At 42.7% G+C, this 23,233-nt stretch overlaps 1 protein-coding gene across 4 annotated transcripts in view; it reads right to left on the reverse strand.

The window, feature by feature from the left end:
• The window catches only part of CHFR (checkpoint with forkhead and ring finger domains), a 76,594-nt gene that overhangs the window by 42,869 nt on the left and 10,492 nt on the right, over positions 1–23,233 (reverse strand). For all 4 annotated transcript variants that reach the window (XM_056532899.1, XM_056532908.1, XM_056532889.1 and 1 more), the window contains exons 2-4: positions 15,025–15,157; positions 8,126–8,225; positions 1,312–1,421 (exon numbers count right to left, since the gene is read on the reverse strand). In XM_056532899.1, coding sequence (XP_056388874.1) covers positions 1,312–1,421; positions 8,126–8,225; positions 15,025–15,145 — 331 coding nt within the window. In that variant the 5' untranslated portion in view covers positions 15,146–15,157. The remainder of the gene's footprint in view (positions 1–1,311; positions 1,422–8,125; positions 8,226–15,024; positions 15,158–23,233) is intronic.

The raw sequence follows: 23,233 nt of genomic DNA on the forward strand, positions 1-23,233 counted from the left end.
TATTTTATTGAACTAGGGAGACAAGGGACTCTTGTTCTCATGATTGGTGAGGAAACCAGTCATTAGTGTTTATTTTTCATAATTAACACACAAATTCCCCAAGAAAATCTGGGATTCCAATTCAAAATAAACACAATTGGGGTAATTGGGCACAAGGTCAGAGGTACAAAAACCCCTGTTAACTGAGGACTTCCCTAAATCTTTTAATGTTTCTAGAGTAAAAGTAGACCTGTGATTACACAAACTGTTAAAGGAGATATCCAGTGGTGAAAAACTTATCCCCTATCCTAAGGATAGGAGATAAGTTTCCACCGCTGGGGCCCCCGGTGATCTCGGCAATCTCCAGCAATCTCCGGCTCTGCCATAGAGTTGTATTGAGGGGGGGTGTCGGCCACCGATTCGTGCGGTGGTCAACACCCGCTATCTGGCCACGACTCGGGGCCCCGTACAGGAGATCACAGGGGGCCCCAGCGGATGGACCCCCGGCGATCTGAAACTTATCCCCTATCCTTAGGATAGGGCATATGTTTTTCACCACTGGACTACCCCTTTAAAAACCAGTGACACTGTGCCTTTTTGATACGCCTATACAGTGGATATGCATTCACAACTTAAAGGGGTATTCCGGCTTTAGACATTTTATCCCCTATCCAAAGTATAGGGGATAAGATGTCTGATCGTGGGGGGGGCGCCACTGGGACCCCCCCACGATCTCCCTGTCTCCAGGCTTGGAAACCGGAAGTTTTCAGAACGGGAGACATGACTTAACAACATGAATGGAGGATGCGTAATATGACATTATGTGGGGGGCGTGGTGTGCCCAGGGAGAGCGATCTAAAACTTACCCCCTATCCTTTAGATAGGACATAAGTTTTTTGGCATGATATTTCTATTATAATATTGTTAGTAGAGGCCTACAAAGCTCCATCCACCACACTTAACAAGCACAATGCAACGCTATGTTTAAAATCCTAAACAAAGCACCCCCCCCCCACAGGAAGAAGTGAGTCAAGAATGTGGGTGGAGGAGCTTTGTAGGCCCGCACTAACAATATTAAGTTGTGGATGTGTATCCACTGTATAGGAATATTAACAAGTCACATTGTCAATGGGTTTAAACAGTTTTTCTACTAATTGGTCTACTTTTAATCCAGAAACAATAAAAGTTAAGTTTTAGGGGAGTCATCAGTTTATAGAGGTTTTTGTACCCCAGGCCTTGTGTAATTGTGTTTACAAGTAATTAATTAAAATCAATCCTTCTTCCATCTCTTCAAAAACAAAGCAGTACGTACAAACTAGACTCCTAACTTACTTTGTTCCGGCTCATTTTTTCTATAAACAACATAGATCACATCGCCGTTTTTTAACGTGTAGGACTGCTTCTTTACTACTTTCTGTTGGTTAATCACAGTGCCATTTGTACTGCAAATAAATAAGTAAAAATACGTAATTTTCAAGTGTTACATACAAGTATGAACATGATGAGAAAAGGATCAGCTAAATTATTGAAAAAAATAAAAAAAAAATTGCAAATTTTGTAAAAAAAATAATTCTATTTTATAGATTATGTATAGGAAAACCTATAAATCAAGCCTAATAAAGGTGAGGAGAAGGCATCTGGGACCATCCAGATGACTATTCACCACACTCCTGACTGATTTTTAAACTATGATTTTTCTCAAATGCTGCAGTGTTTCTGAGCAAATCATAGTTTGATGTAAAGCTGGGTTCACACTACGTTTGTAGTGTACGAGAACCAGATACGGCCCGAACCCCATTTATGTCAATGAGCAGACCAGAGTCAAACGCTGACTCTGGTCGGCTCATTTTTTCCCCGTATATGGTTTTCTGACTGGACATAAAACCGTGGTATACCACTGTTTTAGATCCGGTTAGAGAACCGTATATGGGGCAAAAATGAGCCGACCAGAGTCAGCGTTTGACTCCGGTCGGCTTACTGAAATGCATTACATACGGGCCGGGTCCGGCTGGGATACGGGAGAGACGTATATTTTTATATCATATCCCACAAAAAATGGAATAAGAAGTGATCATAAAATCCAGTCAATGCAGTTCTACAGAGAGAACATGCTTAATACACATGGCCATTGGAACTACCGTACTTAAAACTAGTTTGTTCTTTTGTGACTATACTCTTCTCTTTGTTATACCATGTTGATAAAGGTCAGGACTAGAGATGAGCGAACTTACAGTAAATTCGATTCGTCACGAACTTCTCGGCTCGGCAGTTGATGGCTTAACCTGCATAAATTAGTTCAGCTTTCAGGTGCTCCGGTGGGCTGGAAAAGGTGGATACATTCCTAGGAAAGAGTCTCCTAGGACTGTATCCACCTTTTTCAGCCCACGGGAGCACCTGAAGGCTGAACTCATTTACGCAGGATAAATCATCAACTGCCGAGCCGAGAAGTTCATGACGAATCGAATTTACTGTAAGTTCACTCATCTCTAGTCAGGACGATATGAGTACAGTCTGTGCACTCACTAGTTTACATTGTAACAGAATGTAATTTCTTCAGTGTTGTCACATGTTTTAACTTATGAGAGATACTATATACCATCAGAAATATGGTTCCGTGTCTGAATACATATCAGCAGAACCATAAGGATATTGTGAATTTCAGTTCATGAATAAACAGACTTTCTTTATGGCGCATTTCTCTGGCTCCCATTAAAGGCAAAAGAAGGGAGTTTTTCTAAGGGGACACTCAGCAATTTCCACATGTTTTGCCAGTTTGGACACAGCTTAATGTTCTATGACTAAGAACAATACTTTTGAAATGCGTAAGTAGAGGTGTTTTAATTATATTTTAATTCTATTGTTTTAGCAGCCTGCTATTTTTCAAGGGAGAAGTGATATTTTATACTGGATGGTGCCAGATAAATCCTTCTTCCATTCAATATAAAAACAGACAATAAAGTACACTTATGACCCTTTAGCACTAATGTAATTTCAGACTGTATATGTGTCCTTACTCATAGAATCAAGCTCATCAGAAAAACTGCTGTTTTAAGCACACTTACCTATGGAACACAAGTACAGTGTTGCCCTACACTGTGCACGGGATGCTGCAGCCAATTCTCATTCTCAAAGATCACATGCAATTGCATGTCACTCAGCACTCCAGAGTGACATACACTCAGCACTCCGCTGGACAAAGAGCGAACAGAGGGGTGCATTTTTTTTTTCTACTTCCTCCCCCCGAGCAAATTTTCCATTAGGAAAAAAACAAATAAATAAACTTTAACCTATATTTCTTAACCCCTTAAGGACCAAGCCCATTTTGATCTTAAGAACCAGACAAATTTTCATTTTTGCACCTTTTTTCCTCCTCCCCTTCTAAAAATCAGAACGCTTTAAATTTTGCACCTACAGACCCATATAAGGGCTTGTTTTTACATAATCAATTGTAGGGGTTTGCTATAAGCCACCAAACATAATGGAAGAGGCCGAAGATCAATTACTGAGGCAAATAAACAAGGCAGCAAATCAAAATGATGTGATAATAATGGGGGACTTTAAAGGGGTATTCCAGGCCAAAACTTTTTTTTTATATATCAACTGGCTCCGGAAAGTTAAACAGATTTGTAAATTACTTCTATTAAAAAATCTTAATCCTTCCAATAGTGATTAGCTTCTGAAGTTTTCTGTCTAACTGCTCTCTGATGACTCACGTCCCGGGAGCTGTGCAGTTCCTATGGGGATATTCTCCCATCATGCACAGCTCCCGGGACATGACATCATCATTGAGCAGTTAGACAGAAAACTTCAGAAGCTAATAACTATTGGAAGGATTAAGATTTTTTAATAGAAGTAATTTACAAATCTGTTTAACTTTCCAGAACCAGTTGATATTTATAAAAAAAAAAAAAAGGTTTTGCCTGGAATACCCCTTTAACTATCCTGATATAAACTGGGAGACTGAGACCTGTCAATCTCATAAAGGAAACAGGTTTCTGACTATAACTAAAGACAATTATCTGTCCCAAATGGTGCAGAACCCGACCAGAGGGGGCGCCCTACTAGACTTAATATTAACCAACAGACCTGACAGAGTAATTCATGTGCAAGTAGATGGACACCTAGGAAATAGTGATCATAATATAATACATTATAACTTGTTCTTCAATAAGGAAATCTCTCGAGGGGCCACAAAAACAATGAACTTTAGGAAGGCAAAGTTCGATCAACTCAGAGAAGCCCTTAATATAAAATGGGATACTGACACTAAATTCTCACTGTAAGATGTATATACTTTTATGGGAATAAAAGGGTCAGAAATAAAAGAAAACCAATATGGATGAATAAAAATGTTAAGGGGGCTTAACAGGACAGCAATGAATAAGCATTAAAAAGCTATAGAGAAAATGTAAAATATGTAAAAAACAGATAAAAGCCGCAAAAATAGAGACAGAAAGACTCATTGCCAAAGAGAGTAAAACTAACCCCAAAATGTTCTTTAAGTATATAAATAACAAAAAGGTCAAAAATGAAAGTGTTGGCCCTTTAAAAAATTATAAACGGGGATCAGGAAAAAGAAAATATATTAAACAAATTCTTCTCCACTGTGTTCACTGAGGAAAATGAAATGCCAGGTGAAATACAGTGTGATAAGGTAAACTCCCCAGTACAGGTCACCTGTCTAACCCAGGATGAAGTACAGTGCCACCTACAAAAAAATCAAAATAGACAAATTACCAGGTCCAGATGGCATTCACCCCCGTGTTCTAAAGGAATTAAGTAATGTAATAGACAGACCCCTATTTTTAATATTCAGGGACTCCATAGTGACAGGGACTGTTCCCCAGGACTGGCACATGGCAAATGTGGTTCCAATATTTAAGAAGGGGTCAAAAGGTGACCCTGGGAATTATAGACCTGTTAGTTTAACCTCGGTTGTATGTAAATTGTTTGAGGGTTTCCTAAGAGATGCTATTTTGGAACATCTTGATAAAAATAAATGCATGACCCCGCATCAGCATGGATTTATGAGGGATCGATCCTGTCAAACTAACCTGATCAGCTTCTATGAGGAGGTGAGCTCCAGACTGGACCAGGGGCAATCGCTGGATGTCGTATATATCTGGATTTTTCCAAAGCATTTGATACGGTTCCACATAAAAGGTTGGTGCATAAAATGAGAAGGTTTTGGGCTGGGGGAGAATGTGCGCAAGTGGGTAAGTAACTGGCTCAATGATAGGAAATGGAGGGTGGTTATTAATGGTACTAATTCTGATTGGGTGACTGTTACTAGTGGGGTACCACAGGGGTCCGTCTTGGGTCCTGTCCTATTTAATATATTCATTAATGTCCTTGCAGAGGGGTTGAATTGTAAAGTAGCAATCTTTGCAGATGACACTAAACTCTGTAAAGCGGTAAACACTATAGAGGACAGTGCACTGTTACAAATGGATCTGGATAGGTTGGAGGTTTGGGCTGGGAAGTGGCAGATGAGGTTCAACACTGATAAATGTAAGGTAATGCACATGGGGAAGAAAAATCCGGGCTGGGATTATGTATTAAATGGGAGAACACTTGGGACGACTGACATGGAAAAGCACTTAGGAGTCTTAGTTAACAGTAAATTTAGCTGTAAAATCTGTGAAGAAATATAAAATCTCATCCCTTCCCCAATATCGCGCCACACCCCTACCCCTTAATTCCCTGGTTGAACTTGATGGACATATGTCTTTTTTCGACCGTACTAACTATGTAACTATGACCAGTGTCAGGCAGCTGCTGCCAAGGCAAATAAAATCATGGGGTGCATCAATAGGGGCATAGATATCCACGACAAGGAAATAATTCTACCGCAGTACAAATCACTAGTCAGACCACACATAGAATACTGTGTACAGTATAAAAGTATATAAAAAAAAGTATATACCCAGCGCACCAGAAAGATATAGTGGAGCTGGAGAGAGTTCAAAGAGGGCAACCAGAGTAATACGGGGAATGGGAGGACGACAGTACCCAGAAAGATTATCAGAATTAGGGTTATTTAGTTTAGAAAAAAGAAGGCTTAGGGGAGACCTAATAACGATGTATAAATAAATCAGGGGACAGTACAGAGATCTCTCCCATGATCTATTTATACCAGCACAGACGGGGGTTCTTTACTGTAAGAGCAGTGAGACTGTGGAATTCTCTCCCGGAGGAGGTGGTCATGGTGAACTCTGTAATAGAGTTCAAAAAGGGGCTGGATGCATTCTTGGAGAGTAATAACATTGCTGGTTATGTACACTAGATTTATAGGGACAGAAGGTTGATCCAGGGATTTATTCTGACTGCCATATTTGGAGTCGGGAAGGAATTTTTACCTCGAGTATGAGTTTTTTTTTGCCTTCCTCTGGATCAACTCAACTCAATAAGGACTTATTAGGGTTATAGGTTGAACTTTATGGACTCTGGTCTTTTTTCAACCTTATGAACTATGTTACTTTGTAATGACATCAATTATTTCATACCAAAATCTACGGTGAAACAAAATATATTTGTGGGGTGAAATTAGGAGAAACAACACAATTTTGTAACTTTTGGGGGCTTCCGTTTCTACGCAGTATACTTTTTGGTAAATAAATATATTTTAAATCAACTGGTGCCAGAACAAACTGATTTGTAAATTACTGCTATTTAAAAATCTTAACCCTTCCAGTACTTAATAGCTGCTTTATGCTCCACAGGAAGTTCTATTCTTTTTAAACTTCTTTTCTGTGTGACCACAGTACTCTCTGCTGACACCTCTGTCTGTCTCACCAACTGTCAAGAGCAGGCGCAAATCTCCATAGCAAACCTATCCTGCTCTGGACAGTTCCTGAGACAGTTAGAGGTGTCAGCAGAGAGCACTGTGGTCAGACAGAAAAGAACTTCCTCTGTAGTATACAGCAGCTAGTAAGTACTGGAAGGTTTTAAATAGAAGTCATTTACAAATCTGTTTAAACTTTCTGGCACCAGTTGATTTAAAGGAGAACTGAGGTGCAAATATTTTCCCTTCCCCTGTGCCGCAAAAAAAAACAAAAAAAAAAAAAAAAACAACTAACTCCCCTACCTACATTCCCAAGTTGCGCAGATATCCGCGTCCCATTCCTCCGCTGCTGCTCGGCTTTGTGCTTCTTAGGCTCGGAACGTCACACTGCAGTCAGTGTATCGCCGGCCGCAGCAATGACCCCCTTGGCCGGTGATATGCTTAGTTGCAGTGTGACGTTCCGAGCCTAAGAAGCAGGAAGCAGCGCAGCAGCGGAGGAAAGGGATGCCAATATCGGCACAACGGGGAACGTAGGAAGGAGAGTTTTTTTTTTTTTTTTTCATTTTTTGCAGCCCGGGCACAGGGGAAGGGAAAATATTTGCGCTGCAGTTCTCCTTTAAAAAAAATTTCTTCAATGGAGTACCCCTTTAAAATTTTCCTCTTTGCGCATCTCATTCATTTAAAGCGCAGCGGCCGCAACTCATCTGCGGCTGATAGTTCATTCATTCAAGGACGGAGGGGGTAGGGGAGGGGCCTGATTGCGGTATAGGAAAAATTCACATCATACAGAAAAAAAACATACTGGTATTCGGTATGAACCGGTATACCGCCCAGCACTAGCATAGGGGATAAGTTTCAGATAGCAGGGGGGTGGGGGTCCGACTGCTAGTACGGGGCAACGGCTCTCCGGCCTGATAGCGTTTGTCGACCATCGCACGAAGCGGCGGCCGACATGCCCTCTCAATACAGCGCTATGGCAGAGCCAAAGATTGCAGCACTCCGGTTCTGCCATAGAGTTGTATTGAAGGGGCGTATCAGCAGCCGTTTTGTGCGGTGGTCGACACGCTCCCTTCCTGCCGGCTGCCGGGGCCTCGTACGGGAGATTGCTGGGTGTCCCCGAGGTCGGACCCCCCACTATCTGAAACTATGGATAAGATAGGGGATAAGTTTTTCAGGACTGGATTACTCCTTCAAGTACCAGGACGCAAGGGCATACCTGTACGCCATTCAACCTAAAGGGGTTAAATGTCAATTTAAATTCTTTTCTACCTTGGGCACAGACACAAATCATTAATTTATAACATATTAATTGTAGTAAACATCTATATTACTAAGCAAAGGCTAGTTAGACTGTTTTTCTACCTGGTGTCTTCTAGGGAAACAACTCCAGAAGCTTCATCCACTGATATTTTGCAGTGTTCTCCAGACACCAGTTTGTTACCAGGAAATGAAAGGTCACAACCTGTGAAGACAAAAAAAAAAAAAAAAAAAAAAAAAAAAGATTTTTTACTGTGCCAAACAAAGAACCTTGCTAAGAAAACAGACCGTTTTACCAGCTGAACATTAGTTGGTCATGTTCCTACAAATGACCGATGACTTAAAGGGGTACTCCGGTGGAATACTATTTATTTTATTTATTATTTTTTTTAATCAACTGGTGCCAGAAAGTTAAACAGATTTATAAATTATTTCTATTAAAAAAAATCTTAATCCTTCCAGTACTTATTAGCTGCTGAATACTACAGAGGAAATTATTTTCTTTATGGAACATAGTGCTCTCTGCTGACATCTGTCCATTTTAGGAATTGTCCAGAGCAGTAGGAATTTTCTCCTACTCTGGACAGTTCTTAAAATGGACAGAGATGTCAGCAGAGAGCTCTGTATTCCAAAAAGAAAATACATTTCCTATGTAGTATTCAGCAGCTAATAAGTACTGGAAGGATTTAGATTTTTTTAATAGAAGTAATTTACAAATCTGTTTAACTTTCTGGCACCAGTGGATAAAAAAATAAATAAATAAATAAAAAGTTTTCCACCGGAGTACCCCTTTAACCCCTTAACGATGCCCTGGTGTGCTGGTACTTAACGCACCAGGATGTACATTTACGTCCTATACATAACAGCGAGCATCAGAGTGACGATAGCATCCAGGGACCCGCCGGTAATGGCGGACATCCGCGATCGGACATCCCTATGGGGACTATTAAAGTGTAAAAATAAAAGTAGAAAAAGTAATAAAAAAAAAAAAGTTAAAAAAATTTGTAAAATGCCCTACCCCAATAAAAATTTTCATTGTCCCATTTTCCCTAGTTCACCCCCAAAAAGTGTAAAAAAAATTTTTTATATACATATTTGGTATCACCGCGTGCACGTCAAGGTGAAAGTAAACAAATAAAATTGCTGCTTTTTTTTTTTTATAACATTTTATTCCCCAAAAAATGTAAAAAAATAAAATGTACTGCAAGTTTTATATAAGCAAATATGGTATCAATAAAAAGTACAGATCATGGCGCAAAAAATGAGCCCTCATACCGCCGCTTATAAGGAAAAATGAAAAAAAAAAAGTTATAGGTCTTCAAGATGGGGGATTTTAAACGTGCTAATTTGGTTATACAGGTTGCGATTTTTTTTTTTACGCGCAACAGTTATAGAAAAGTATGTTATCGTGGGTATCATTTTAAATCGTATTGACCCAAAGACATGTAATTTTTACCGTAAATTGTACGGCGCGAAAACAAAACCTTCCAAGATTTGCTAAATTGCGGTTTTCTTTTTATTTTCCCCACACAAATAGTATTTTTTTGGGTTGCACCATACATTTTATGGAGTCAGTGATGGCATTACAACGGACAACTGGTCGTGCAAAAAACAAGCCCTCATACTAGTCTGTGGATGAAAATATAAAAGAGATATGATTTTTTGAAGGCGAGGAGGAAAAAATGAAAACTTAAAAATAAAATAGTCCTTAAGTCCTTAAAGGGGTATTCCGCCCCTAGACATCTTATCCCCTATCCAAAGGATAGGGGATAAGATGTCAGATCGCCGCGGTCCCGCTGCTGGGTACCCCCGGGATCCCCGCTGCGGCACCGCGCTATCATTACAGCACAGAGCGAGTTCGCTCTGTGCGTAATGACGGGCGATACGGGGGACGGAGTAGCGTGACGTCATGGCGCCGCCCCTCGTTACATCACGGCCCGTCCCCTTAATGCAAGTCTATGGGAGGGGGCATGACGACCGCCACGCCCCCTCCCATAGACTTGTATTGAAAGGGGCGGGCCGCGTCATCACAAGGGGCGGAGCCGTGACATAACGATGCTCCGGCCCCTGTACCGCCCATCATTACGTGCAGAGCGAACTCGCTCTGTGCTGTAATGATAGCGCGGTGCCGCAGCGGGGATCCCAGGGGTCCCCAGCAGCGGGACCGCGGCGATCTGACATCTTATTCCCTATCCTTTGGATAGGGGATAAGATGTCTAGGGGCGGAATACCCCTTTAAGGCCCAAATGGGATGAATCCTTAAGGGGTTAACTGCAATAGGTTGAAAATGTAATCCACCAGAAATGATTTTCTATATACGAATTGCCCACTAGACATTATAATACAGGCAGCTTTGGGACATCTGTTCTGTCATAGATAGGTAGGAGTCAAAATAGTGTGAAATAGTGCCTGAAAATTACTCTGAACCCTGCCCTCTATGTTAGACAATATGGTGTGACCACGGTTTGTGATTTTTACCATTAAAAAGGAGTAACTTATCCAAACGCTAAGTTTCAGATCGTGGGGGGCCCGACAGCTGGGGTCCCCCCGGGATCTCCCGCGGCTGACACGCCCCCCCTTAATACAACTCTATGGCAGAGCTGGAGCGCTGGCTTCGGCAATCTCAGACTCTGCCATAGCGCTGTATTGAGGGGGCGCGTCGGCCATCACTTTGTGCGGTGGTCGACACCCGCTATCTGGCCAGCGAGCCGGGGCCCCGTACAGGATATCGCTGGGGGCACCAGCGGTCGGACCCCGCAATCTGAAACTCATCCCCTATCCTTAAGATAAGGGATACGTTTTTCAGCACTGGACTACTCCTTTAACCCCTTAAGGACCCGGGCTTTTTCCGTTTTTTCATTTTCAATTTTTCCTCCTTAAATTTAAAAAATCATAACTCTAAAATTTTCACCTAAAATTCTATATGATGGCTTATTTTTTGCGTCACTAATTCTACTTTGTAATGACATTAGTCATTTTACCCAAAAATCTATGGTGAAACGGGAAAAAAATAAATGTGCGACAAAATTGATGAAAAAACACTATTTTGTAAGTTTTGGGGGATTCCGCTTTTACGCAGTACATTTTTCGGCAAAAATTATACCTTATCTTTATTCTGTAGGTCCATACGGTTAAAATGATACAAAATCAAACCTATATAAGTAGGGTATCACTTCAGAAAAAAATTATGAATACATGCAGGAAAATTTATACGTTTAAAATGGTCATCTTCTGACCCCTATAACTTTATTTTTCTGCGTTCAGGGCGCTATGAGGGCTCATTTTTTGCCCCGTCATCTGAAGTTTTTAGCAGTACCATTTTTGTTCTGATCAGACTTTTTGATCACTTTTCTTGGTATAAAAAGTGATCAAAAATGCGCTATTTTGGACTTTGGAATTTTTTTGCATGTAAGCCGTTGAACGTGCGGTTTAAAAAGCAATATATTTTTATAATTCGGACATTTGGTACTGGGCCCATGAGATCCATAACAATCCGCTCGAATGAAACCTCAATAATCAGGAGAGGGACCAGGAGACTACGGAAATGTGGCTGGGGGCTGGTTATCTGGCAGGTTGGGCAAGACCCACAATACTTTTCCACCTCCTTGAACACACTGGGCCAGTAAAACCGCTGTAGAATCCGGTCCTGCATTTTCTGCTGGCCCAGATGTCCCCCAAGAACATGCTGGTGGGCTAACTCCAACATGAGCCTGCAATAAGCCTTGGGCACCACCAACTGTTCAACATGCTCACCCCGTACTTGATTTACCCGGTACAGCATCCCCTGTTGAACCACAAAATGGGGGAACATAGACTCAGCCCCCGGTTGTTGTGGTTCACCCTCAACTACTACCACATTTTCCCAGGCCCGAGATAGAGTTGGGTCCTGATGCTGTGCTGTACCGAAATGGTCTCCAGAGACGTTGAGGTCTGCCACCTACGGACCCGGTGGCAAATCCTATACGTCTCCCACCATTACATTCAGCGGTGTAGACTACCCCCTTCCACCGAAGTGGCGGCCACCCCTACTGCTGGCCCTTCAGTCTCAGGTTCCCAGGGTTCCGGTTCCTCCCCTGCATTCTATTGGGGTTATTCCTGTCCCATGTCTATCGGTGACTCTCACATTAGGCCACAGTGACGGGAAACCGGGGAAGTCTCTCCCAATTATTAATTCATAATGTAAATTTGTGGTGACGGCCACCTCATGAGTCCACCTGCCGGCAGCCTTGGATAGAGAAAACAGAGCGGTGGGATAGTCCTTTAAGTCTCCATGAATGCACATGACACTGACTTTTCAGCCAGTATACTTGGTGGGCAGCATGAGGGACGCTCTTACCAAAGTCACCGGGCTCCCTGAGTCCAGCAATGCCATCGCCAGGGTATCTCCCACTTTCACCTCGCACAGGTGACTATTGTCCGCTGTTTCGGGGATACCAGTTACACACAGTCTCCTGGCACACATTGAGGGGCGGTAGCCATAGTTAGTGTCCATAGGTTCCCCCCGATGGGGAAAGTCAGCCCTTATGTGACCAGGCTCTTGACACCACCAACAGACCATCGGATTTGGGTCTGTAGGGAGTACACCCCGAGCGGGTTTTGGTGGCACTAGCTGACTGGTCGAGATTTCCGGGGTTGAAGTGGCCCTTTCCCAAAAGAACCCCCCTGGATTTCTGGTGGCCTCATAGTGCTCCACCAGGTCGACCATCTCTAGGGCATTACCAGGAGACACCTGGACGATCCAGTGCTGGAGAGGGTATGACAAAACCCTCCAAATCACGGGCCAACAGATGGTCCAGCATAGCAGTGGGACTCAGTACGGCAGGCTGCAGCCATTTTTGCAACCGATGTAGCAGATCATAATACTGCGGTTTGGTGGGTTCAGCCGGGCTATAATTCCACTGATGCACCCGCTGTTCCCAGACCAAAAAATTCACTCCCAGTCGGGTAGTCACCCGCTTGATTATGTGGTAAGTCGAACACCACCTGCTGGGGTCCAGACGCCAGGAACGGAGCGACGACCTCAGCCTATTGGTCTCAGGGTAACTTTTCCCTCATGGCCACCTTTTCGAATACTGCCAGGTAGGTCTCGACGTCATCCGAGGGGGTAATCTTAGGGATCGTCGACCGAACAGCTTTCTGGGCATCGTGGACGTTCTAGGACACTCCTGTGGCTTGTAACTAGGGATCGACCGATATCGTTTTTTTTAGGGCCGATACCGATAATCGGTGGAGGTTAGGGCCGATAACTTATACCGATATTCCGGTATAAGTTATCGGCTATTTATCCCCCCGCGACACCGCAGTAAATCAATGCACTGCAGTGGCTTTTGCGGTGCCATAGGCCGCCGCCGCCACCCGCTTCTCTCCCTCTACCTGTCAGGGTGGTCCGGGCCATCCATCTTTCCTGTAGTGTCCGGGGGCGTTCCGGGTGAACCGGTCCGGGCTGTCCTTCTCCGGCGGTCATCTTCTCCACTCCGGGCAGGCTCCGGCCTAGTACGCTGCATAGACGCCGCTGCGCAGTGACGCCCGTGCGCAGCGACGCACCTGACGTCACGGCGTCTATGCAGCTACTAGGCCGGAGCCTGCCCGGAGTGGAGAAGATGACCGCCGGAGAAGAAGGACAGCCCGGACCGGTTCAACCTTCACCCGGAACGCCCCCGGACACTACAGGAAGGATGGATGGCCCGGACCACACCCATTACGGGTAAGTTAATTATTTTTTTATTGATTTGGAGGGTGGGGGAGGGGCCCGACCGGTATAGCGGTATGGGCAAAAATCCGGTATACCGCCCAGCACTACGGTGGGGGGTGCGACGCGGTGGGTCGGGGGGGGGGGGGGGGGGGTGCGGTCGAGATGCGGCGGGTCGGGGGGATGGGGGTCGCATTATTGGCTTATCAGCAAGGTAATTGCCGATACCGATAATGCCCAAAATCGTGATTATCGGCCGATAATATCGGCCATACCGATAATTGGTCGATCCCTACTTGTAACGCCATCACATGCTGTAATAGCAGCTGGTTGGTTTCCTGCTGCTGCTTGTTAGCCTCCACGAGGGCTTTTACTACAGCCTCCATGTTGTCAGAGGACACGGATTGTAACCTTGCTGGCTTGATATAGGACATTAAAAAAAAAACTTTTCGGTTTTCAGGCTAGCCTCACTGCATTTGCTGGCATCCTCCACCAATTGTGGGGATTTAGTCAGTTTAGCTTTAACAGTCTTGGTGCTTTTTCATACACAGCAAAACAAAGTTCACCTGGAATCCTAGGTGTCTGTTCACACCCAGCTAAACGGTCAGCCACAGAAAAGTTCACTGGCATGCTTCCGGGCAGCCTGCATGCCTGCTTGCAGTCTTTAGCCCGCAGCTCAGAGAACTCCACAGTTTCACTGTCAGATGGAGGTCAATCACACACAACACTCACCTGAGAGTGCTGACTGCTTTATAAGCCTGCCAAGACCCGGCCTGGAAAGTGAGGAATAGTCACCCACCCAGAACTTTGACTATTCCCAGTAAAAGCCATCCCTGATCAGCTTTACAGCCATACTAAACAACTGAAGTGTCAGACTGCAATCTGCAACACTGACACTTGAGAAAAAAAAACTGCTTTTAACTCACCGAGGCCAGGAACCTCGGTGACACATACCGACCATCAATGACAGCCCCTTGTTCCTTGCTACAGTATATATACATATCTTATAAATAAAAAATACAAGTATTGTTAATGCAAAGCAGGCTGTGTCTTAATAAGACAACTATGAAAACTCCATTGAGCACAAGTTTGAGGTCAAGCTCTGACGTGGGAAGATGACAAGTAAGGAGGCTTGTGGCTCGCTGAGTAGCACACATGACGACAGAGGTCCAGCCTCTCTCTCTTCTCAGAGGTGAGGAGAGGTCAGTGCATTAAGGAAGTCAGGAATGCACACAACTGGAATGCATAGAAATGAAAGCAGCCAGCCTTAATTTGTATGGCTGCACCAGCACAATCCATGTATAGAGAGAATTACCTTTCTTCCTTCCAATCGTCCATTCCTTTTTGCACAGTAAAAGCTCAGAGGCAGCATCAGTGTCAGCTCCTAGCAGTCTGCTCAGCTTTCCCCAGGGCTTCTTTTCCCCTAAGCCTTCCATCTCAATTCACATCTGAAACAATCAGGAGAAAACCACAATGAGTTGGGGGCAGGGAAGAACCAAACTTATACATCAGAGAGACAGGAGAGGTTCCCTCCCCACCAACCAGACACAACAGTAGCAGCAGCTCAGACTGGAGTACAAGCTATTATGGCAGGAGCTAACATTCAAGGTATTGGAGATGGGAGGAACGGCATTAACCCTTTCACCATCAGTAATATCTATGCAGACCCAATATAACAAAAGACAACTTAGCATGGGAAGAAAAATAATCCCTTCAATGGATGAAAGTTCATATTCTAAAATGGTCATCTGGTTCTAGAAAAGGTAAAGCAGTGTGAAACTAGATCTGGTTCTCTATGTCACCAGCAAATGCGCACACAATCCCACTCAGACAAAAGATGCAGTCTCGGAATCGAAATATGGAAAATCAAGATAGTAAACCAATAGATAGAAGGCATAAGACAGTATTTCCACGCAATCCATAGTGAATTCCTGGTAACATAAGGGATACATTACAGAGCAGATAGAGAAAGATATTATTGCCTGTTGTATTATTCTGGGAGGTTGCACTGCCAGAGCCGGGGAGTGGGGGTTGGAGGCAGCTGTCTGTGAATTCGGTTGTGTGATTGGGTGATGAGGTGCCATGGAATTTCAGTCTACAGTGGGAGGTGCAGGATTTGTTGTGAAGACTTCATTATGTGTGGGGGAAACGCAAAAAAGATAAAGTTTGCTTATTGCTGCAATGAGAGCTGGAAGAAAACTGGGGCAGATAAAGAGAGCAAGTACTAGAGTGGTATTTTACACTCCACTGATCAGGAGGGGGTGGGAAAGGGCCACACATAGGACAACAAGGTTCTAAAAGTAGTGAAAGTAAAGTAGGTAAAGAAATATGTAATCAGAAAATTACCTATCATGTAAATTGTATTTCTTAAAAAAAATTTTTTTTTTTTTTACCTTCATGACCATGATCCATTTTATAAATCTGACCTGTGTCTCTAAGTGGCAATACCTTTGGCATGCTTTTTCTGAGTAAAGCTATTCTAAAATAGTTTTTTGTGAAATATTTTACTTTACATTAGTGGTAAATTATTTTTTGCTGATACATTCCGTGTTTTTTTTGTGAATAACTCTATAATATGGGGGGAAATAGAACATTTCTGGCATTTTTAAAACCATCTTTTGACCATTCTTAATCCACTGAAATTAGCAATTCTTGTACCTTTATGTAGTTTTTTTTTTTTTTACAATGTAAACAGTGCAGTTATTACGAACATGGCAATACATATTATGTATGGGTTTAATTTTTTTTTTGGGGTGGGGGTTGTGATAATACAATCTGCATGGTGGAGGAGAAAATCTGTCCAGGGGAACGGTTGCCGAGTTGCCCATAGCAACCAATCAGATTGCTTCTTTCATTTTTCAGGTCTTTTACCCATTTGTTGCTATGGGTAGCTTTTCCTCTGGACAGGTTTTAATAAATCTCCCTCAGTATAACTGACAGTCTGTGAGATCAAGCCTATTGCTGGACCTCACAGGCTTCCATACTCAGCAAACAGGGGGCCATCAGCTGGCTTCCTGTTGCCATGGAAAACATCGAGACCCCCACAATCATATTGCAGAATTCCCTTGGTCAATCCTACAGATGTCCGCCCAGGAGCCAATTTCTGTATCATAAACATTCTGTATGTCCCATGTGTCCCGCTGTCACTGAAACTTCACTGCTCAGAGCTGCAAAGCAGTATTTGCTCACTCTCTGTGCAAGAGCTTCCTCCTCAGCTCCTCCCCCCTCATGTTCCCTGCAGGGCTCAGCTTCTCTCCCGCTCTTTAACCACTTAGGGACCAAGGGCATACAGGTACGCCCTGGCTCCCTGGTACTTCAGGACCAAGGGCGTACCTGTACGCCTGTGCGAATTCCGGTCCCCGACACTCACCGGGTGGGGACCGGACCGGGATGCCTGCTGAAATCATTCAGCAGGCACCCTGTTGCAAAACTACAACTCCTAGCCTGCCCAGACAGCTGTTTGCTGTCTGGGCATGCTGGGATTTGTAGTTTTGCAACATCTGGAGGGCCACAGTTTGAAGATCATTGTGCAGTGGTCTCTAAACTGTGGCCCTTCAGATCTTGCAAAACTACAACTCCCAGCATGCATGAACAGCAAACGGCTGTCTCGCCATGCTGGAAGTTGTAGTTGCGTACCTCCAGCTGTTGCACAACTACATCTCCACAGCATGCCCTTCGGCAATCAGTACATGCTGGGAGTTGTAGTTTTGCAAAAGCTGGAGGCACACTGGTTGGAAAATACTGAGTTAGGTAACAGAACCTAACTGAAGGTTTTCCAACCAGTATGCCTCCAGCTGTTGCAAAAGTACAACTCCCAGCATGCACGGTCTGTCAGTACATGCTGGGAGTTGTAGTTTTGAAACAACTGGAGGTTTGCCTCCCCATGTGAATGCACAGGGTACATTCACAGGAACGGGTTTACAGTGAGTTGCATGCTTCAAGTTTGAGCTGCGGCAAATTTTCCGCCGCAGCGCAAACTCCTAGCGGGAAACTCAGCGTAAACCCCCGCCAGTGTGAATGTACCCTAAAAACACTACATTACACTAGCACATAAAGGGTAAAACACTACATATACACCCCTTACACGGTCCCCCTCCCCCCAATAAATATGAAGAACGTATCGTACGGCAGTGTATCCAAAACAGAGCCTCCAGCTGTTGCAAAAAAACAACTCCCAGCATTTCCAGACAGCCACTGACTGTCCCGGCATACTGGGAGTTTAGCAACAGCTGGAGGCACGCTGTTTGGGAATCACTGGTGTAGAATACCCCTATGCAATCCCTAATTTAGTCCTCAAATGAGCATGGCGCTCTCTCACTTCGGAGCCCTCTTGTATTTCAAGGAAACAGTTTAGGGCCACATATCGGGTATTTCCGTACTCGGGAGCAATTGCACTACAAATTTTTTTTTGGGGGGGGGGGGGCTCTTTCTCATTTTACCCCTTATGAGAAAGAAAAGTAGGGGTCTACACCAGCCTGTTAGTGTAAAAAAAAAAAAAAAAAAAAAAAGAAAGAAAAATGTTACATTAAAGGGTACCTTTCATCAAAAAAAACTTTTGATATATTATAGATTAATGTATGCAGAATAACTTTCCAATTGCATGTTATTAAAAAATATGCTTCTTTCTATTTAATTTTCCACTTTGAAAATATGACCACTAGGGGTCTCCCTACCAGTCCTTTTTTTTTATAGATTTCAGACTCATGCTGGAGTCCTAAATCTCAGACTGCAGCCGGGACACAGACAAACTCCCTGGCAGGGAGCAGTGCTGAGCTTGTCTGTGTCCCGGCTGTAGTCTGAGATTTAGGACTCCAGTATAAGCCTGAAATCTATAAAAAAAGGACTGCTAGGGAGACCCCTAGTGGTCATTTTGTCAAAGTGGAAAATTAAACAGAAAGAAGCATATTTTTTAATAACATGCTATTGGAAGGTTATTCTGCATACATTAATCTATAATATATCAAAAGTTTTTTTGATGAAATGTACCCTTTAAAGTGAGCAGCGCAGAGTTTGTCTGGCAGTGAGCAGTGCTGAGTTTATCTGTGTTCCGGCTGCAGTTTGAGATTTAGGACTCCTGCATGAGTCTGAAATGTATAAAAAAGGACTGGTAGGGAGACCCCTAGTGGTCATTTTTCAAAGTGGAAAATTAAATAGAAAGAAGCATATTTTTTAATAACATGCTATTGGAAAGTTATTCTGCATACATTAATCTATAATATATCAAAAGTTTTTTTGATGAAAGGTACCCTTTAACATGCTGGTGTTGCCCCATACTTTTTATTTTCACAAGAGGTAAAAGGGAGAAAAAAAAAAAAGACCCCCAAAATTTGTGACGCAATTTCTCCTTACTACGGAAATACTCCATATGTGGGTGTGAAATGCTCTGCGGACGCACAACAAGGCTCAGGAGTGAGAGTGCACTATGTACATTTGAGGACAAAATTGGTGATTTGCACAGGGGTGGCTGATTTTACAGCAGTTCTGACAAACGCAAAAAATACCCATGTGTAACCCTATTTTGGAAACTACACCCCTCACAGAACGTAACAAGGGGTATAGTGAGCCTTAACACCCCACAGATATTTGACGAATTTTCTTTAAAGTTGGATGGGAAAATGAAAAAAAAAAATTTTTTTTTTTTTTACTAAAATGGTGTTACCCAAAATTTTTCATTTTCACAAGGGAAAATAGGAAAGAAAAAGCCCCCCCAAAATTTGTAACCCTATTTCCTCTGAGTAAGAACATACCCCATATGTGGATTTAAAGTGCTCTGCTGGCGCACTACAATGCTCAGAAGGGAAGGAGCGCCATTGAGATTTTGGAGAGAAAATTTGCCCAGAATTGAAGGCCATGTGTGTTTACAAAGCCCCCATAGTGCCAGAACAATGCCCCCCCCCCCACGTTACCCTATTTTGGAAACTACACCCCTCACGTAATGTAATAAGGGTATGCTGTGAATATTTATGCCCCACAGGTGTATGACAGATTTTTGGAACAGTGGTCCGTGAAAATGAAAAATGTAAAGATCTGTCAAACGCCAGTGGGGTGTAAATGCTCACTGCACCACTTATTAAATTCTGTGAGGGGTGTAGTTTCCAAAATGGGGTCACATGTGGGGGGTCCACTGTTCTGGCACCACGTGGGGCTTTGTAAACGTACATGGCCCCTGACTTCCATTCCAAATTCTCTCTCCAAAAGCTCAATGGCGCTCCTCCTCTTCTGAGCATTGTAGTGCGCCAGCAGAGCACTTGATGTCCACACATGGGGTATTTCCATACTCAGAAGAAATGGGGTTACAAATTTTGGAGGGGTATTTTTTTCTATTACCCCCTATAAAAATTAAAAATTTGGGGAAAAAACAGCATTTTAGTGCAAAAATTTTTTTTTTGCCATTTACACATCCGACTAACAAAAAAGTCGTCAAACATCTGTGGGGTGTTAAGGCTCACTGTACCCCTTGTTACGTTCCTTGAGGGGTGTAGTTTCCAAAATAGTATACCATGTGAGTTTTTTATTTGCTGTTCTGGCACCATAGGGGCTTCCTAAATGCGATATGTCCCTCAAAAACAATTTCAGCTAAATTTGCCTTCCAAAAGCCAAATGTGACTCCTTCTCTTCTGAGCATTGTAGTTCGCCCGCAGAGCATTTTAAGTCCTAACATGAGGTATTTCCATACTCAGAAGTGATGGTGTTACAAATTTTGGGGGGCGTTTTCTCCCATTACCCTTTGTGAAAATGGTAAATTTGGGAGGGACTGCACTTTAGTAAAAAAAAAAAATTATTCATTTACACATCCGACTTTAACGAAAAGTTGTCAAACACCTGTGGGGTGTTAAGGTTCACTGTACGTGCCTTGATGGGTGTAGTTTCCAAAATAGTATGCCATGTGTTTTGTTTTTTGCTGTTCTGGCACCATAGGGGCTTCCTAAATGCGACATGCCCCCCAAAAACTATTTCAGCAAAATTCACTCTCCAAAATCCCATTGTCACTCCTTCCCTTCTGAGCCCGCCAAACACTTTATATACACATGAGGTATTTTCTTACGCAAGAGAAATTGGGTTACAAATTTTGGGGGACTTTTTCTCCTCTTATCCCTTGTAAAAATTAAAAAACTGGGTCTACAAAAACATGCCAGTGTAAAAAACATTAAGATTTTGAATTTTCTCATTCTCTTTGCTGCTATTCCTGTGAAACACCTAAAGGGTTAACAAACTTTCGGAATGTCATTTAGAATACTTTGAGGGGTGCAGTTTCTATAATGGGGTCATTTATGGGGTATTTCCAATATGAAGGCCCTTCAAATCCACTCCAAAACTGAACTGGTACCTGAAAAATTCAGATTTTGAAAATTTCGTGAAAAATGTGAAAATTGCTGCTGAACTTTGAAGCCCTCTGATGTCTTCCAAAAGTAATATTGGCTGGCATTTATCATTGTAGATGTAAGTGAAGCATCTTTCTACACCTTTTGTTGTGTGCTGGTAATGTGTAGGAGCACCAAATTTATTAAATGGTCGCAGAGCATTTGATAAATTTTGTGTTGGTGCACATCTTCTGAAATTTCTCTCTTCACATACACTAAAAAGCTAAGCTAAGTCTGGGCTGGTGTAGTTTTAGAGACTTTTCAGTGACTGTGCATTTTTTGCACCTTTTCACAAAAAGGGGCTGTTCATAAAACACTTCCATATCATGTGTATTGCCAAAATCAGTGGATTGCAACTCAAAATCAGAAGAAATGTGTAAACCAAAAGACGCAAAAAAGGTGCAAATAATCCCTGCTTGCGCCTTTTTTGCGCCTTTTATAGACACAAAAACAGTCTAAAGACAATGATAAATGTCAGCCATTGTATATGTGAATCAATATATAATTTATTTGGAATGTTTATTTTCCTTACAAGCAGAGAGCTTCAAAGTTAGAAAAATGCAAAATTTTCAAAGGAATGATGCAAATATCGACGAAAATTTACCTCTATGTTAAAGTAGAATATACCACGAAAAAAACACCTCGGAATCAAATTCATAAGTAAAAGTATCCCAGAGTTATTATTGCTAAAAGTGACAGTGGTCAGATGAGCACAAAATGCTCTGGTCCTTAAGGTGAAAATGGGCTTGGTCCTTAAGGGGTTAAAGGGGTACTTCAGTGGAAAAAAGTGTTTTTTTTTTTTTTTATCAACTACTGCCAGAAAGTTAAACAGATTTGTAAATTATATGTATAGATATTGTGCAGCTCACAGTGTCTGAGTGCGAGGTTAACTGAATGTTCTCACCCTATGAGAACAAGAAAATACTAGATAAATAAAATAAATATGGATTCAGTCCTCAGCAAAACCCCTATAAAAATAGTATCTGGGTGGATGTCTGTTTACCCAAAGAAAAAACTGATAAATAAGTGTTTATTCCACAATATAGAATATATTAAATTTATTTAAAAAAACAGAGTGTTTCCCGCAGGCCCCTACGGTAGCGCGGTATAGTAATAAAATTCCAATATATAAGAACAATTCAGCATAACACGACAGAGCAGCTACTATAACTTACATACCAAATTCAGTCACCAGACGCGTTTCGGGGTGTCAGAGCACAATTAAAAACTCTGACCTAAACTTAGACCTGGTGTGTCTAAAGAAGGGGTTTTTAATTGTGCTCTGACACCCCGAAACGCGTCTGGTGACTGACTGAGACTTTGAACGTCAGTGTCAGTTCACACCACAGTTGCAGCTATAAAGAGTTTTATTGGATTGTTGCATCTGGAGAGACTATATTTTTCACTACCTACTTATTCCATGGACCTGTACCGTTACCTATCAGCTAAACCGGTATACAATCCTCCTCTGTAAGAACATTGTTTAAAACAGTTGGAGTTCCACTTTATCTGCACGTCACTGAATACCTGTACCTACGGCATCCAGCGCATATTACACTATCCAGCGCGGATCACGCTATCTAGCGTTCACCCGGCTCCCGTACCAGGTCAGCTGACTTGCCACCAGCTGACTTTGACGTCAGACACCAAGTTCGAGCTCGCCGGCAAAGAGCGGCTGCACACCATGCAAACGCCACGCCGCCCCGGCTGGAACGTATCTGACTGCCATCCATCTGTCTCTTCAGCGGTGCGGTGAGTGGCACAGCAGTGCCAAACATTATATTTCTATTTACAGGTATTTTCAGTGGGGAGTGAACCAACCGGTGTTAGCGACCTTGTGCCATTATTACTCAAATTGCCTAGACAAACTGTATCGTAGGACCTATATCGTAGGACTTCCCATTTATTTCTCTAGGATATTTTTTTCAGGACATTTGTAAGATTTTTTTACAGGACCGACTTCACAGGATTCGAACCAACTCAAGACTATTATATATAGGACACTTTCTTTTTTTCCTTTTTACAGGATATGTATTGTATGTTTAGGGATATTTCTTTTACAGGTGATACATAAAGATACACATCAAAACCTCTTTATGTTATCTTTAGACACACCATTACTATTAATAAGTGTGTCTATTTATGCAACAACTATTAGTTACA

Source organism: Hyla sarda, chromosome 1, assembly GCF_029499605.1.
Source record: "Hyla sarda isolate aHylSar1 chromosome 1, aHylSar1.hap1, whole genome shotgun sequence".
Classification (NCBI taxonomy): Eukaryota; Metazoa; Chordata; class Amphibia; order Anura; family Hylidae; genus Hyla; species Hyla sarda.